The sequence below is a fragment of the Taurulus bubalis genome (genome assembly GCF_910589615.1).
Source record: "Taurulus bubalis genome assembly, chromosome: 14".
NCBI classification, from domain to species: domain Eukaryota; kingdom Metazoa; phylum Chordata; class Actinopteri; order Perciformes; family Cottidae; genus Taurulus; species Taurulus bubalis.
This window is the reverse complement of record NC_136602.1, coordinates 6,307,247-6,326,148: the sequence shown is the minus strand read 5'-3', so window position 1 is coordinate 6,326,148 and position 18,902 is coordinate 6,307,247. Positions and strand designations below refer to the sequence as shown.

The window sequence follows — 18,902 nt, the reverse complement described above, 5'->3', positions numbered from 1 at the left end:
ACAAATTTGATAGTGAGGACAGTCTGCTTATTAAAAACGGCTTTTGAACATCACACATTTACTGAATTGTATTTTTTTTTTATTATTACATTTGTGCATTCACTAACAAGGGCTCACCACTCCACTTTTTTGTTGTTGAAGTTTTAAAAGGTGAATTTTAGCTCATTTTATTTAAACAAAGTATAAAAATTAAAAAGCATTGCTGCTTGAGAAGATAATTCATACTAATTGTGGCCCATTCGATTTGTGGGCTCATGTGAAAGTCAGTGATGATAAACCAATTGTGTGCCTTTTGGTTTAGGCTGCAGATGTTTGCATGCAAGGCATTCATTTTGTAACAGGAAATAGCTCTCTCTCTCACACACACACACACACACACACGTACGAACACACAAAGATATTTCCTTTTGTTTCATGCAGTAGGGGAGGAGGACAAGCCAACACTTGTCATCCTTGGATAATATTAATCAGCACGGTGCAGTAAGCTGACAAAAAAGCAGCTGCTGGCCTGTTGCACAACCTGTTGCACAACTTCAATAGTGTGTGTACACACAACATTTTGTGGACACTTTATATCAAAGCATCCACCATTTGATAGTACTTCCAGTTATTGAAAACCAAATACTAAAAGGCATTAAAGTTTGAGTAAAAATAATACATTTCTAACCAGCACCACTATGAAGAAGATGAATCTGTACCTGCTCAGACTTTGACTCCCGATGAACCCCCTCAGGATCCATACAGGACATTCAATATAACTAATCAAACACACTGCCACACATAAACACACTCTAAAATAATAAAACCTTCTGTCCCGACTGATTGCTTATCTATCGGGTCACGTGCCACAGAAAGAGCAGTCCAAATGACCTTCAACTGAGACATGCAGACACTTTATACACACACACAAACACACACAGTGTCAAAAAGGACATAAAAAGGTAGTTCAGTACAAATCAAACACAAACACACACGTTTATCTTCTTGTCAGTACACATGTTAACCTGTTGTATTTGTTTCATCATTCTGTGATCCCGGGCCAAAATAATTGCCCCATTATAGCTATAAATCCACAATAAAACATATGTTATCACCTAATGTTGTGTTAGATATTTTTATAACTGAAGTTGTTGTGAACAATACACATTGATTAACTCCTATTTGTCCGATATGACGTGTGCTCATACAACTTTTTTTTGGGCAGAAAGAAAAGCATAAATAAAAAGAGATTGGACTACAATTTACAAAATCAAAACTGACTGGTTTTATAAGTATTTAAAGGACATATGCATTGCATTGGTTGTCTCTTCATCCGGTTCATATTCTGTGTAGTTTCCATCATTACTTCATAACTTCCTCTAACTCATAAACTTCCATCTGATACATCACTCATGTCCTGAACAATGATATGATCCAGCCACACATATATCATTTAGTGTGTGTGTGTGTGTGTGTGTGTGTGTGTGTGTGTGTGTGTGTGTGTGTGTGTGTGTGTGTCTGTTGCCTGTTTGTTTCTCATCCTAGCATTTTGCATTTTTTTTTACCTATTTGCATGCAAACATCCTGGTTGTGGAAAGGTTTTATTTTCCTTGTCTGCAGCACAATCCTCAATTTTACTATTTTCAAAAAAGCACATTTGTTTATAGATGAGAAACTCCAGGTCAAGGTCACGCTGGAGGTCAAAAAGCGATGTGCAGTCACAGCCTGCAGCTCTCATCCCGGTCAAACTAAGGCCTCCTCCCAGCTAATGCGATGCACATTCTTTGTTGTGCACCAGGTGTTTCTGGGATGTGGTGCTGGCCTTCCCTCTGGAGCTGCAGAAGAAACTACTCCACTTCGCCACAGGAAGTGACCGCGTTCCCGTCGGAGGAATGGCCGACCTAAACTTCAAAATCTCCAAGATCGACGTTCCAACGGACTGGTATGGTCCCAGAAACGTAGACCAGAACTCAGTTTGCTCACTGACAACTTTTAATGAATTACATGGAAAAAAAATCGGTTGACACAGTAGCCCTGAAAGAAAACTGGAAATGGATCTATTTTATTAGATAACAATGTGATGTCACGTCAATCTATTTTCTCAAACTGTTTTTTTTTCATGAATACTTTCTCATAGAAAAAATAACATTACACAGTTAAAAAGCAATGCAATATTTTCCCTTAGCGATGTCTGTTTTTGCAAACTATCACACTCCCAATAAAGGCATCAACCTATAAATGCATATTCAAAACACACAGAGGTTCGGTAGTCTGACACAAGATGACCAACTTTAAACCTTGACAGAAGCAGTGCAGACCAGATCCACCCCCTCCGTTCTTACCTTTCACAATAAAAGCCATCGACCTATACACTGCGTAGCTGTTTACCAGAAGGAACTTAAACTCACTTTTGATAGTTTGACCTCTGCCTGCTATAATCTATGTTAACCCTGATTCTGGGTCAGGGAAGGAAAAGGACCAAATGACTTATTTTGATCAAGATTTTGAATTTTTTTATTTTAAGGACTTGTGTTTCCAATGAACTATAAGGTCAATGTTTAAGATATGTCAACTCATTTCCCTCTCTCTCTTTTCCTCTCTCTCTCTTTTTTCTCTCTGCAGGTTGCCGATCTCTCACACCTGTTTTAATCAGATCTGTCTGCCTCCTTATCGAACCAGGAAGGAGCTCAAGCACAAACTCACCATCGCCATCTCCAACGCTGAAGGCTTTGGCCTGGAGTGACCCCCCTGTACACACAAACACACACACACACACACACACAAACTCAGATTGATTATTAGTCACGTTACCTATCCGTCACTACTGCAACACACACATTATGTGGTTGTGGATCAGACTTCGGAGGAAACTGGATCGTCAAAAACTAGTATTGAATGAAATGGTGTTTTTATTGTTATTTTATTGGACTCATGCGTTTGCCTATGTTGTGCTTTGTTCATTCGCAGCAGAATCGGTGGGAGCTTCTCCACACAACAGCTACAGAGAAACACTAGAAATCCTTCTATTTGCACATGGACTGTGTTCGCTCTAATTTAAGACAACCCTGATTGAGACGGTGATCTCTCTTATTTTCTTAGATGTCAGTAATATCATTTAAAAGAACGTAACTTTTATCATAGTTACATTCACATGACGTTTTTAATAGTTCTGGTCCCATACCGTTGAAAACATAATCATATGATCTAGAAACCTTGTATCAACAAAGCAGTAAACTTCTCTTGAATTGTAATAAGATGCTGATTTGCTCAGGTAATTATTATTGGATGACTATTTTTTTCAAACAGATTTACAGGTATTCGCCCACAATTTACATTTACTGTGCAATGAGCCTCTATTTTATGGTCCAGAGCATCTCCATCAAGCCGGTTAAATGAATTTGAACCGAAAATCGGGCTTCAAATGACAAAATGCTCAAATTACATGGATTCAATGATTGTGAGGTAAATTGTTAAAAGAGAGGGATGTATTTGTTATGACACATCAATGAGTTGCAATGAGAAAGAAAAAAAAACTATTCTGGAGGTCACTCAAGTTTTGAGATGTATGATTTTAATATGTTCCTGTTTTGTGTTCATTGTGACGTCACTGCTTTGGTGAATTATCCAATATATGTTTATGAAGGCATAGGAAATATGTTTTGTATCATTTAGCTTCGTTTGCAGCACACTGTCAGGATATAAAGCTTTTCCCGGGAGAAGAATGCTCCCGTTTTTCACGAGATATAGATTGTCTTGTGAAGTTTAGTTTTTTGACATTGCTGCCTGTTCTATCGAACAAAAGGCTGCAGCAGAAATATTTTAATTTTGTTTTAAATGTTGTAATATTATGATCCAGTTGAACCAGAACTGTCGATTCACAACTCTGCGTTTGTTTCGGTTCTCGTGTGTTGTTGTCTTGTATCCTGGTTCGCGGCTGACTGTTAGCTGAGTATCGTACAGAGGATGAAGCAGGATGGGAAAAGAAGCCATCTTCTGTGCGTCCTGTGTACTGTAGGTGAACAGTCCGACTGGTTATTTGAGTATTGACAGTAATTGTGGCGAAGTACTTCCTGGTTATTACATCACACTATAATCACAGTCCTGCGAAGCAACTTACAATGAAGCACCTGTTTCTGGTGCTCACTGCTCTGAACCAAACCAGATTTAAAAAACATATGCTGGTGGCAGAAAGCTGACTGTGACATGGTGCTAAGTGCATGCAAACAAGTTTAATGTGAATCAGCCTCAATCGCTTCAACGGCATTGGACGGCAACAACAACTTTGATAGAATCGTCAAGTAAAGCCCTGAGGATCGGCTTCTATTGGATCATTTGCGGTTGACAAAATGCATTGAAGATCCGATTAAATGGAGAGTCTCTGCCGTGAGTGTAGCTCGCTTTAACTGGTTTTGGCTTTCTGCCTGCAGCTGAGCAGTGCTGGTTTTAAACACACAGCTCCATCCTATGTAGTGGTTGCCATGGCAAGATGTCTAAAGTCCTAACATATAAGTGACAAAGAGCCCAGAAGTTACCAAGCAACAGTCAAGCAGCTCACATCAGTCTAATCTGGGTCCCTCTCCGTATACAATAATGGATCCTTTCTATTGAGTCCAGTGCAACAGCAGGAGAGGGTTGAGAAGGACCTCATACCACATTCACACCACGCCGGACTTATTGTTTAAAACCAGCAGCTGACTGGAAGGAAACGTAAACATCCGTGAGCTAAATACTAAGAGGACACATTCTTTGGCCTCGAAACGTGAGAGGGTGTCGGGAGGAACGCATTCTCGGTCAAGCGGGATAATGTGACGTCAGAGAAGTAGTCTTTTGGGGATGTTTATCTGACCCACTTGTGTTGTTTGTAAATGGGACCAAACTGTGTCAGGTTATACAGTGGGACGGCAGTTTGAAAATAGTTCAAACGGGTTCAAAGAATTTGTTGAGGTGTAATTATGTTCACTTGTCAGATGTATGAAAGCACGTACAAGTAGAGAAAGGTGATGCTTTTCTGATGTTTTTGTTGTGTTATTATTATTATTTAACAAATATAAACTTTCAGGTTTATCAGTATTTCTTCAATGTTGCGTACACTTAGTTTTGAGTCAGTTTGTAATGCCTCTATTGTTAGTGGATGACCATACTGTACACATGCTTCTCTGTTGCTCAAGTCGTGTATATTGTCTGTATGTAATGCAGCATTTCCACAAGTATGTACAGTAAAAAGTGGATGAGGGGTCATCACTCTATGAAAAGATTTGCTGACTATGCTTGTTTTTTGTTGGAGACACCTGCCTTTGAATTAATGCACATCCTCACATTTACACTGGGAGCTGCACTGGGAAGTTTTAGGGGTACTGGTGCAGACTTAAGTTAAGTCGGAATCAGTTACATACAGAGTGCATCCACTTGTTTTTGCATTTTATGTCTAATTAATTTCCCATCATCAGGAAACACTGGATTTTAGAATCATTTGCTATTTTAGTAGAAAGAAAAAAAAACTGAAATATCACATTGACGCAAGGATTTTGTCCCTTTTCCACTCTAAATTTAGCTCCGATATGTGTAATATCTCTTCATCATCTGAGAGGTATTTCTCCACCTTGATTGAGACATTAGAGCAGAAACCAAGTCACGAGGTGCAAGCTACTACCCGCAGAGCTCAGAGTCAGGGTTTTGTTGTGTCACATTCCTGTTGACGGCTATACAAATAAAATCTGCTGCATGAGAAGTTCCTGAGAGCGCAGTGGCCAACATCATGGTAGATGTTTGGATCAATGCCGACTCTTCGAAAAGTTTGAAGCCTGCTTGGCTTTTGCAGAAAAAAACCCACCCAGCTGTCATGTCTGGAGGAAACCAGACACCGCTCATTACCTGCATAAGAAATATTTTTCTCAGCAGCCATCTTGACATGAAATAGTAATCACAGGTGTTACCAATGATAATGATTACGGTCCTGTTCCGTAAAGTGCTGCTATTGTGCATGCTGGCTCGCTGGTAAGGCTCTGCTACTCAAAGGGAACAGAACCCTGTGTTTACCTGCTATTCCATGTCATTACAGCTGAAAGTGGTCTTTACCAACCCGACGGGGAAGCTTGGGTGGTGGCTGCAGCGTCATGCTGAGAGGGTGTCAGAGTCAGAGTTGTGAAGAGATGTTAGCTAAAGAGACCAAAACCATTTATTTTTTTGTGCCAGGCTGTACATGTATTCGTTCATCTCTGCTCTAAAGCTTTGGCATCTTAACACATGATTGACTCTCTTTTGAAGCCTCGAGTGGCCATTAGAAGAATTGCAACTGTTTTCACACTTCCAAGTTGGCTTCATTTCTTCGTGCCGGAGGTTGCCGCTTGACACAATCACACATTGTTTGTGTTTCTTTCTCCTTTTGATGTTAACACTAGTTAATGCTCAACGATAGCTTTTTCTCTGGTTTTCTTTCTTGTCTCTCTCCGTCTGTCTCTTTGTGGTGATGAGGTGGCCTACTTTAACGCCAGCAACAAGGGATCTTATCGTTTACTCAACAAACAGACATATCTAGGCCATGGCCAGCGCCTCTTGGTCACTCAGTAACCTGCCAACAATCCATCATTATCTTTTTTTTTTTGTTTAATAGAAGAGCAGTCTGGCTGACTAAGCAAATTTCATCCTATTAATTCCCTAAAATAATCACATTATTGCGCCAAGTGAACTGACAATGCCCTGAAGATTTTTTTTAATTGTTGTGGTTTCAGTGTGATTTATCAAAGGGGCCTTTTTAAAAATCTTTTCATTCAATCAAATACAGCCCGTCACACATATTGATTGGTCACTTTTATGATTGTGTACACATAACTGAAACATCAGGGGAGGAGAGGAGGTGGTACTGTTGTCATTGGTGGTTTGTTATTCATGTCCACATACTCACTTTCACTTAAGTCAAAGTCTATTTTTTGTTTTTGTGTCGGGGTCTGTGGGGGGGATGTGTGCAGTTTGCCCTCTGCCCTGTACTGTGGAGGCTGAGACCTTTCATCTCCACAACACTTCTGTCTTTTTTATATTTGAGGCAGTGGAAAATCTCCAAAATGAACACAGTGATGTCATAAATCAATCAAATGTGAAACTCGGGGACCTAATTAGTTATTTATTAGCAGTGATCGGACTTCACAAGTGTGTTATGATCCCGTTATGCCAGTTAATGATTTTTCATCTTCAAACGATGAACAAACCCTTTCATGTGTCGTATTTAAAAATGCCTTCCTTTTTATTCAGGAAGGCATTTTTTATCTTGTTTACATTTTTTATTAAGGGATGCTTTCACTATCTTTTAATTATGTTTTTATTTGTTTTCCTATACATTGGCTCTGTGGCACTCTGAGTTTCTTTTGAAAGAAAAGTGCGTTTAAAAATGAAATGTATTATTTATTATTATTAAAAAAAACATCTTACATGATGAGTTCCCACATTCTCCTGTCACCCTTCATTTGAACAAAGATATGTATGTAATAAAGTTCATGGGTTGTTAACAGACGGTCTTACATGATTGTGTCACGGACCGTGTTTTATCAAATTTGTTTCATCATCTGCTGAATTTATTGTAGTTTATTTCAATCGTCATTTCTAATGAATAGATTTGTCCATCGTTGATATAAAGTACATGTCTATAAAATATGTTTTAACAAAATATGTTGGTATTGGTCATTCGCTAATATTGGGTGTTACATAATGAGGCTTACATGTCTGGTCAACAGTCATGAATGTTATGACCTGATGCAATAAAACTGAATGTTTGCTCCAGACCTCCAGGGGGTCAGTGGCCCTCAGCACCTGATGCCGACGCACCGAGGCCCCCTGTGGCGTCTGTGTGAGATGCCACTGACGTCTATAAAGAGCGTTCTGCATCGGGAGGTGGGACAGGTGGCGGACGGGTCAAACAGCATTGTTTGAAGCTGAGGTTACTGACCAAGAACTGGGCGGTGGGCGCTATACGCTTCCATGATGACATTCAACGGCAGTATGACGCTCGGGTGGGAGTTCAGTCAGGAAGACCATTCCCTTTTTGCTCAGGCTTGTGGTTCATTTCTCATACATCTTCCATTCACTCATAATGTCCTTGCTGTCATGGTTCAGGGCTGTCGATCATGATATCATGATGTTCAGATCAGCTGGTCTCCTGTATCCAACAGCCCAATGAAACAATGACATCATTAGACTCTTGCTGCTGTCTTTTTATAAATATGATTATCTGTCTACCTTCAGTACATTCATGCTGCACACATGCACTAATCTACACTAACAGAACACACACACACACACACACACGCCCGCTATGTCCACAAAGCAAAGAGGAGCTCTGATAACAACACACCCAGAGAGAGAGCGGCTTTGTTCTCTGCTCAGGTACACATTACTACAGTGTGTATTGCTGTATTAATGCTCTGAGTATTAAATAAAGCATATGCCTAACACCCAGTCTAAACGTGACCTGACATTAATTGAAAAAGTCTGATTTTATCATCAATATTTTATTGTTCTACCTCTCGGCCAGTGCTTTTGTGTCCTGTGTGACATACCTCATACCTGATAATCAGGTACAACATACCAGGAGTTGATCCCAGGCTGTAGAGAGACAATAGAGAGGATGATTCAGTATGACCTTTAATAATAATAAAATAATACTTGCAGGAATCATCACTTCCTGTAAAGGTAACCTGATCGTTGTCACGTCAGATGTTCATTTGTTATTCCAGACACAGTCATGGTTTATTTTGAACTTCTCAACTTTAGTCATTCAATATGTTATAACAGGGGTCACCAACCTTTTTGAGATTGAGAGCTACCTGAGGGTAGAGAGTAATATGGAGGGCTCCTTTTTTCCAGAATAATACATATTTGTCAGTTTACCTTTTTAAATATGAATTATTATGCATTTAATAGTCTACATGTATTAGTGTCTATGTTCACGGATTACAAACACAACTGATAATGTTGTAAATTGAGGGATCGAAGTTTTAACTTGATTTGTGATACAGACTATAGGGACAAACACTGGACATTGATCTTACTCCCATCGCCCTCATATAGCAAATTCCGAGTTGCACACAGATCTGTTAATCTTGCACAAAGGGCCAATGGTTTTGACCTAAAAAGGAATCGTGTTTCCTTCTGGGACCCATATTTAAACTGTGATCCAAACACCACGGATCCTGTCTGTGAAGTTTCCCGTTTCGTCCTGTGGAGGCTGCTGTCCTCAGCCGACCACTCAGGCTGTTCTCTTCAGTCTTGGCTCCAGAAAGCAGGCGTGTCAGCCAACATAAATGAATCTGACTGTTAGTCAGTTAGTCTCTGCAGCTCTTCTCATAATGCAAGCACACTGACAGACAGACACGAATACTCACAGCTAACTAATAACGTGTATTATAGTACTGTGATAGAACAGAGACTCTTTTGAGATTTTAAAAAGCTCAATGTTGACTTTTCGCATGTTCAGATTTCATTTTAGGATAGAACAACTACTTTGTTTGTCTATACTTTTCTTTTCCTGATGTGAACTTCACTCTTTAAAACACATCCACAGCAACATCCCTGTACTTTCTATCTTTGTGAGGACACCCTTTGCCATAAGGCTTTTCTTAGCCCCTTTACCATCACAACTAAACACAATCTTAAACACACACACACACACACACACACACACACACACACACACACACACACACAAGCTCTTGTTGTTTCTACTCCAGATGTGAAGAAGCAGTCTTTGTTTGCGGCAGACTCTGAGCCAGTCGGCGGTCTGGAGGAGTTTCAGAGCTTGACTCTGTAGATTTATAGACTTTTAACAACCTGGTTTGGGTGAGGGAAAAACTTGGCAGAGAGCGAGAACGGTTACACAAGCAGCTTTTTTAGCTTCGTCATAGCTTCCTCGTCACGTCGAGAGGGGAGTAAAGCAAAAAGTCTGCTCTGCTCAGATTATGCTGGAGGATGAATGAATTAACAAATGAAGAGGTTTCTCACAGAGGTCACATAGGTCACAAACAAAGTTGTTTCCCACATTAGTAAAAGTTCCACTTTTACAGTTTTATCAGCTCCCGAGATCAATCACGAGCTAAAACAATAGTCCACGTCATGAGGACCGGGAGCATCAAAGCCTCAGCTAGCTCATAAGCTCTCGTTATGTAGACCTGCTACATTCAACACCGTGAAGAAAACAATCACCTCTTTGAACAGACCTCTGCCACTGATGCCAAACGGCTGGAAGCATTCGAAGCAGACGACGGAGCTTAGGCTGATCATTTTTTCCCCCAAATTCGCTCCACCCAAACTCCCTTCCTGTCCACCAAATACTCTGTCTCGACACCAGTATCTTAATCACGTCCATCTGATGCCATTGAAATGTCAGATAATTTCCCTGCTTGTAAACAACATAAGATATTACCGTACATGCCAAGTGTCCAGCACTAAACATAACCTGCCCTGCAGTGGTGTACCACGCAGGGGGTGGATTGAAAAAGGCCCACCACCCAGCATAATGATGAGGAACACATTTGGGAAGACTGATAGAAGACTAATGGGAAGAAAAATAGAATCGTTCATTTCAGCATAATGACATATGTTTGTGTTTAAGTGACACTGCAGCCGTGGTAATCGATGGGAGCAAAGGAGGAAGTCGAGTGACAGAAAGCGAACAACGTCTGGAGGGAGAGGTTGGGGTGCATAGCAGGGAGAACGAAGCATCTTCCCATTTCTTTCAGTCTTGGTTTCTTTTCACCATGGCCATAACCATAAATGTGATATGCCTGGCGGCCACATGTACCACACAAATAGGGGGAAGCGTTACACCTCCTCCAACCCGCCTCTCGTAATATCCTTTCTATGTCCTCAAAAAGTTTCCAAACTTCTAATCTTGCCTCATCTCATATCGGTGATGCCAAGTGGTTACAATCTGGCCAAATAAACAAAAACATTTTCAGCCTTCCTCTTGGCTCCATACAACCTACATTTACTGTCATGAGTTATAAAAGAAAAAGCTGACTACTATCTAACAGCAGGGCAAAAATATGCAAAATTCAACCAAACTGCTGGTCAAAATAACATTTCTATCTTATAATATTCACGTGTGGCATTGGCCTAAAGTTTAGCTAGTTTGGCTCAGTTTAAGCAAAGAAAAAACAGCCACATCAAAACCATATTTTACCATTTGGTTTTTCATTATGGTCTTTAGTGGTCATTAGTTGCAGTAAAGAGACGTTTCTCTAACCAGCTGGTCGTAAAGGTTACTTACCAGTTTAAACTTCAAACCTCTTTACTCGCCAAGAGCTGTCTCCAGCAGTGAAAAGCCACACCCATGTTTACTCTTCTTTTGGGTTGGCGCTTTGGGAGGAAGATAAAGGTTATCTACCGAGAGCTTCAGCCATCTTTGTGTTTACCAGGCGCTGTACCTTCAACGCCATTTACAGCGCCAAGACATTGCCATTTGTATTCTTTGAATGCATCACAGTGCCAACCAACACTGTATCACAATAACACTTTACAACATGAGTTTTGGTTTCATCAAACGGTAACCTGCAATAAAATAATCTCTTTCGATTTCTTTGAATATGAACAATACCATTTTCCAGAGAAGCCAATTCCTCATCTTTGGTTTGCTGTTTTCGTACAAGACTGATTGAATCTGAGGTTTTAGAGCGATGTCTCTAATGATGTATATGGCTGAGAGCATATTTATTAATCACCACACTCTCCGATCTATAGTCAACTTCAACAAGCCCTTCTGCACTTTGTAGAGACGCCCAATGCAATCTGTGCATCTGAGATGTACCTATCTCACCTATTTATTGTTTTGTTTGATTCATAGTCACATTGCAATACTAAAATAAATATAAAAAAACAGAGTCAGCTCCTGGACACCTCCCACTGGAGGTTTTCACGTGATCCCCCAGAATGAGCTGGAAAATGTTGCGTGTGAGAGGTCAGCCTGGGTCTGCCACCGCTACCCGATCCCGGAGTAAGCGGTGGGGGATGGATGGGAAAAAAATGCAGTGGTGAATAGCAAACGCCTAAACTGATCCAGCAATTAAGGCAGGAAATGTGTTTACATTCGAAGGTCATTCACCTTAAATGTCCCTGACGAAGAGCAGCTCATTACAAGGTCAGTCCCTCTCTTCATATAAGAGACTTGTTGTTACTGTGGTCTTCATTGTTATGCTGCTAATGCACAAAATATATATTCTCCATCGGCTGATAGAATGGCAGCACTCAGCTGAGGTGACCTGTAGCACTGCGGCTGATGTTCAAAGTAAAGACACACACTTTTTTATACTTCTATACTTGCGAGGACCGTCATATAACATCTGGTCTTTCATTCTAATCTGAAAATGTACAATTAGGGGAAATCAATTGGATTTGTAACGTTTACTGGGGTTAACAACATAGAAGGAATGAAGTGGTCACGCCTGATTGACATGATCATCTTCAATAAGTATTGGCACATGAAGAAGGAAGATAGATGTGTGTGAATGTGTGTGAATGTTAGTTACTCCTGATGGGCAGGTGGAACCTTAGCCCCTCCCATCAGTGTATGAATGGGTGTGAATGGGTGAATGATGACAAGAAGTGTGAAAGCGCTTTGAGTGGTCGGAAGAATAAAAAATAATTTGCTGAGCAGTTTTATATTAGTATTATATAGTCCTATTTGTGTTTATATGAGACCCACAAAGAACCCAAGCGAGGTGAACCTCCTGAATTTGCTCTCGAAACTTAACTCAACCGCCATGATTCTCTAGCAGGAAAGCAACAGGTGAAACTCAAACCCAAGCCAAGAATCCTGTTTAAGGTCAGAACCTTAAGGCTGACATTTTACCCTGAAAGTCATCATCATGCTCAATGTCTTGATTTCTGGACTTTACTTAACTTCATTATGGTCACACTGGTTTGTTTCTGTTTGGATTTTTTATTCCAAATTGTCTACGTTCTTTGTATCTCTTTTCTCTCGATGCTGCAACACTGTTGTCAGCCACCCTTTAACTGCCAGTTAAATATTGCATCACTCAAACAAACTTGTGCAATATCGGTTACGGCAGGTAGATGAGCAGGACGTGACTCGGTAAAATCCGATGAGAACTTAATCAAATGAATATCCTTGGCAGCAGTGCAGCAAACACACAAGCCGCCAGCTGAACAGAGTCGTTTTGTCGAAATGACTGTATCACTAATGACTGTGACGTGACTTTAAAAAGAGAAGATGGGTTTATCTTCCTACAGTCATCTACTGATTGTGAGTTTAATAAACTGGAATCACACCCTGTGAACATAGGTGTGTGTGTTACCCTTTTGTGAAACTATGGATACGCCTTGTTTCTTACATAACAGACCTCCTGAACCGACTAATCAGTACTGCAGAACACATCATCGGCATATCTTTTGTCACTGGTATTTATGGTGGATGTTGGGGCAGATTGTGTTTATATTAATATTATTGTGACATTCCTAGTTTGATGCTTTGGCTACGTTTTATTGTGTTTGTTTTATTTTTGTTTCCTGCCAATGAAGCCACACTGAATTGTAGCACTTAGTGAATAATAGAGACCTTCCAAATATGGAAGATCAATTGGAAGAATGTATTGAATTTTATTGTGGAGTTTTCATTTTTTAAATCAAAGTCAGTCAGCGCCTCCGTCGGGACTAACGCGGATGTCCAGCCGTTGTGAAGGGTTTTCAAGCATGTCTTCACAATATCGCCCAACATAGAGTTTGTTTTTACTTTTCTCCACTCCAGTTAAATATTTAACATTTATTCCAACACTTTGACATGGGACCAGCTGTTTTACCTGTAGTTTCTCCGCCAAAGTTCTTCTCTCAAATGGGTGAGAGACTAGCCCTGACGAGAATGAGAGATGGGAACGCGCACCCTGGGGCCAAATGAGAATGGCGCTGATTGGATAAATTGTATATCACTCATTTATATCCTTAATCAGTGATTGGCTAAACTGCTTATTAGACCCGCCTTTCCTGGGCCAAATGGACCTGGCCCCAGTACGTGCATAGGGGCAGCTGAGAGGTGCAAGGGGGGAGAGGACAAGCAGGAAAAGCATATATTTTGTGCAGATATCCTATTTAACAAATATTACTGGGTATATTCCATAGGTCAAAAACACAAATATTGACAATTTGTACAATGTATTAATATTATTATAATTTTTATAATTAATTGTATTTATTTCTTTGGTGGCTGAAGGTGGCGCCAGGCCCCATGGCCTTCTATTGGCCGGCCGCCACTACTGGTTACAGGTAACACACTATTGGTACCAAACAGAGAGATAGTACTTTCGGCAAACATTGCAATATTTGTCGATCGAAGCGTGACCCCAGACTTATTTAAAGTTATGGCTCCTGATTTCAACGGACCCTGAACTGCACCCTGGACTGCACCCTGGACTGCACCCTGGACTGCACCCGCTCATGCCAGTGACGTGTTCGTGAATCACTTGTTTCAGTTTGGTTACATCATGTCTGACAGGGTTTAGTTTGGCACAACTGTGGGAACTCACAATGACATTTGTATTGCATCACATCAGCACACTTCCTTTTGTGTTTTCTTTCTGTTACCATCTCTTATGTTAACGGGTCGGTTTTGACCCTTGTCTTAAATCTGTTGTAAAATACACTAAAAACAATTATCTATCATCCAATTCGTTCCTCATCTCTTGGTTACCTTGTTAGGCTTCCTTATCCATGAAAATATTGTTGTATGTTTTAATATTTTTGGTGTGGGCCTCTGGGCCTTTTCTTTGTCAGGATACCCCTCGATTTCAATTATTTTCTTTTTTTAAATTAACCTCAAGAGAATCTTATAAATAAATAAAAGGTTGTTGTGTTACCTGACTATTACTGAGGGGTATTAGAACACATCTCTTAAATACATTTGTTTTATTTATTTTTTCATTTTAATATTATTAACTATAGTAACATCCATGATGTTACGGGTCAATTTTGACCCATATATATATATATATATATATATACTTCTAGAAAAAGGCTAAAAAGTATTTTTTTTCAGCAATAGAACTTTAATACAAACACAAAACAAGTCATAACACAAAATATAGATTTTCATGGTCAAACAACTAATCAAGCAAATCATATTTTTATAACTCGGTCGAAACCGACCCTAACAACACAAAGGTCGTAATTTCAACCAGAACATTTTATAATTTAGTGAATTATTTTTTTTAGAGGTTCCTGACAAAGTCAAAAAGCCTTGATGCAATAAACACATGTAGGTGGTTCTTTTATGCATTTAAAAACCTAAAACGGGTCGCTGCCGACCCGAACACAAGAGGAAGGTTAAACTGTTGACATGACGAAGTTACTCAAACGTGGGCGGTGGTGGCCACGCCACAAAAGTAAGTTTAAGAATTTTACTTTGAAATTGTTTTCTAAAAAAGTTTTACTATAACTTTTTTAGAAAACAATTTCAAAGTAAAATGCTATAACTATAACTGTTATAGTTTTTACTATCTGGAAACACAATGTGTAGATTTCATGATATAACAATATATAAAATAAGTGCATACATATCTTCCGTCACTCTTGAAGTCCGTTTAATCAGATTTGATTTACTGCACCATTTGGCTTATTTTAATTTGTAGATGTTTTCCTTTTTTCAGTGACCTTTATGACCATAGGTCAACCAAGCTAAGCTCCTAACTGTGTGGTATTGTTGCCTGAACCTAACTTCCTGTGAAGACAAAAGTTTATTGAGAAAATAATTTTTTGTTGGATCCACATCTTCTTTGTATATCACATAACTGTGTTGATCCATAAGGGTTCACAAATATGGTGTTCAAAGTGTTGTGCTTCGTTTAAGATTTTCGTTTAAGGAGTGTGTACTAAAACAAGTTATATTTTAGGTTTCGGCCTCCTGTTGGCCTTCTCTCTCTCTCTCTCTCTCTCTCTCTCTCTCTCTTTCTTTCTCTCACTTCTTTATCTACCATTTCCCCCATTTGTCTTTTACCTTTCAGACAACCCATTTAATCTTTTCTTTTACCCATCTCCCAATTGTTTTTCTGGCGCTTTTTGCACCATTTCCAATCTTTTTTCACCTCTTTGAAACTCTCTCATCTCCCTGTCTCGCTCTTTACCTTCCCCCTCTCTGCAATGGTATATACAGTGTTTGACCTTTAGCCCACATGGCCTAATTCCAGCTCATATGTTCTGTCAAAGCCTCCATCCATATCTCAAATCCACCTGTTTGACCTGGCTGAACTCTTGTCACCTCTCTGCAATAAATAATATAATTCAATAAATACATTCAGTACAACTACATGGCAACATCTTTTCCATGATTGAATTTCAGCATAAGTTGCATATCTGGAGACGAATATGAATGGGAAGTGGTCCCCACATGTGTTTAAAAAGACAAAACACAGTTTGAGAACAAAATGGAACTTTTTTGGAGGAAGAAATGCACAAAATGTCCACATGTCTGCAGCTCTGATACATATCACCATGTTTAGGCCGTTTCACCTCCTTGAAGAAAGAAGATAAAGAAACCAAAGCTTTTAAAGAGGAGCTAATTCTGTGGGCGGTCCCTGTGGTCTGTTTACTTGGGACAGAGTCTTTGAAATGATTCATGTTTATTTAGGATCATTTGGAAGGTTGTGGAGACTTGCTCTGTTTGCAAAGTTAGCATGATCCATAGTCCCAATGGTTAATATTATAATAATTTTCTGTGCTAAATGAATTGAATCACCCTTGAAATCTATAAAACCTAATTGTTAAAAATATATGGCAAGTTGTATATTTTTGGCCTTATTTGACAGTTTGTCTCCGTATAATGTTCAGCTTGTGCTAGATCTTGCCAGAGACTTAAACAATACGAGTATGACCAGAATAAAACTTGTTTGTGGTAACTGGAAACAATATTGAGATCTCAAATTGATTAAACCTATTTTGTTTGCTGAAACTGATTGACATTTGTTTTTACCCCCCGTCACTTCGTCTCCCTCACTGCTGTGACGCTTCCTGTTACATTTGGTCCGGGACGTGTGTGTCAGCACCGTGTCGAGTGACTTTCAACGCCACCGAATCAAGTCAACCTCACTCTGCACCTGTTGTGCCTGGTGAATAGAAACCACAATGAAGTAAATGCCCTCCATCCACATTATATGGTCACCTATCTAACAATTAGTGAAATATGTGTGTGATTTTTTTGAACAACCCTTCCTGGTTGTAATATATAGGTTAATTTAGCAGATGCTGATCATTACTGACAGCGACAGTAAAAGAGCCGAATTAAAGGGTTAACTACCGATAGGTCAGCAGCCTCTTTAGCTGAGTACAAAGTTAAAGTGACATTGAATCTCCACGTTCCTCCACTGTGACCCATTTGGCATTTGACCTCTGAATCTGTGATTTTTTTTCTTCTGCTCGAAATAAATAGCAGAAAAATGTTGTGTGTTGAGATTAATGACACACACACACACACACACACACACACACACACACACACACACACACACACAGTATCCTCAGAGACAATCCGCCTGTGTGTTACTATGTTTGTCAAGTGGAAGTAAAGATCCTGCTCACCACTCACCACTCATGTATGTGCGCTTGTTTGTTTGCATTCATGAGAGTCCGTAGAGTTTATTCATGTGTGTGTTTACATGTGTGGATGCAACATGTTTATAGCTTGTTAGGGGAGGTTGTGTGTGTGTGTGTCAGTGTGTGAGTGTGTGTATGTGTGGTTTGATGAGGCTTCTGCTCTCTTTGTCCCTTTGTCTATTCAGAAAGAGTCACGTGGATGCTGGTTCTTTTCAGACTCTCCTCGTCACATTTCTCTGACAGCAGACACAACAAGACCCCATTAACAATCTCTCTCAGAAGAAAACCGACAGCGCTGCCTTTCCTGCACAAGCATTACTGGTGCTCATGGAAGCTTTTTGTTATTTGTTATCTCTGATGGCACATAGTCTAAGGCTATTTAATGATTTTTCTTTCTGTCCATTCCCAACATTTAATACAGATCAGTGCTTGTTGTCAATGCACGTGGAACACATGTTGATGCTCTTCTTGTAATAAACCCCCATAAATCCATCATTCATCACAATGATCTTTTAAAAGGGGTCCCTTGGACAAAATCAGATAATGAAAAGGTCCCTAATTCCAAATGAGAATCGATCGTTGACAAACTGTGAACTCCAGCTGTACTTGATTCTCTGCATGGAAAATGATGGGAACTGTGTGTCTGAGCACCAGAACACTAGACCCTGTTAAATTCCAGACTGAGCCCTGTGTTGACAAGGTCTAGTTGAGGTCAGGCTTCTGAAAGCCTCTTTAGTCCTGCATCGCCATCTCTCTCTCCTTGTCTCTGCAACTCTCCTTAAATTCCCTTCCCCCCTGTCCTCTACTCACCTCAGCCTTCACCACTCTCCTACATAATCCCTTCCCCCTCTCCAGCTGATCACGCGCTCACAGCATGGGCCCCTAGCATGGCATCGCCTTACAGCTGCACACTTCTGCGCCGAACCCCATCAGCTGCACGACAGGAATAGCTGCTTCCTTCTAGTTAAACGTGACTCCAGCTGACATGTTGAGGAGAAGACGGTCCATTGTGATGAAAATTATTTCATGATGCCCACACTGCTGCTGCCAGTTACCTTTTTTATTAGATCTCGAAAATGTTTGCAATTTAAACTTGGACGTGATGACTCAAAGCAAGAGGTGCAATACTGGAAGGAAGGTGTCGGTGCAGGCTCATCAGAGCATTTCTCAGAAACAGAGTGACAAACATGATTTTAAAGATGACATGAAATGAGCACTAACTTTGTAATGCAGATTCCATGTAAAAAGGAAATATATGTGCATCTACAATTACTCATCTAATTCAATTTTCAGACAGCTTTTAGACTTCAAGGCCAACAAAGTGTCTACAATGTACAGTTCTAGTA

The 18,902-nt window shown here is 40.0% G+C and overlaps 1 protein-coding gene across 1 annotated transcript in view; it reads left to right on the top strand.

The window, feature by feature from the left end:
* Window positions 1-5,217, top strand: part of hectd2 (HECT domain containing 2) — a gene marked incomplete at its 5' end in the record, with an annotated part of 37,178 nt that extends 31,961 nt beyond the window's left edge. Inside the window, 2 exons of the mRNA XM_079229347.1 lie at window positions 1,778-1,921; window positions 2,602-5,217. Coding sequence (XP_079085473.1) covers window positions 1,778-1,921; window positions 2,602-2,722 — 265 coding nt within the window. The 3' untranslated portion in view covers window positions 2,723-5,217. The remainder of the gene's footprint in view (window positions 1-1,777; window positions 1,922-2,601) is intronic.
* Window positions 5,218-18,902: the final 13,685 nt, after the last annotated feature.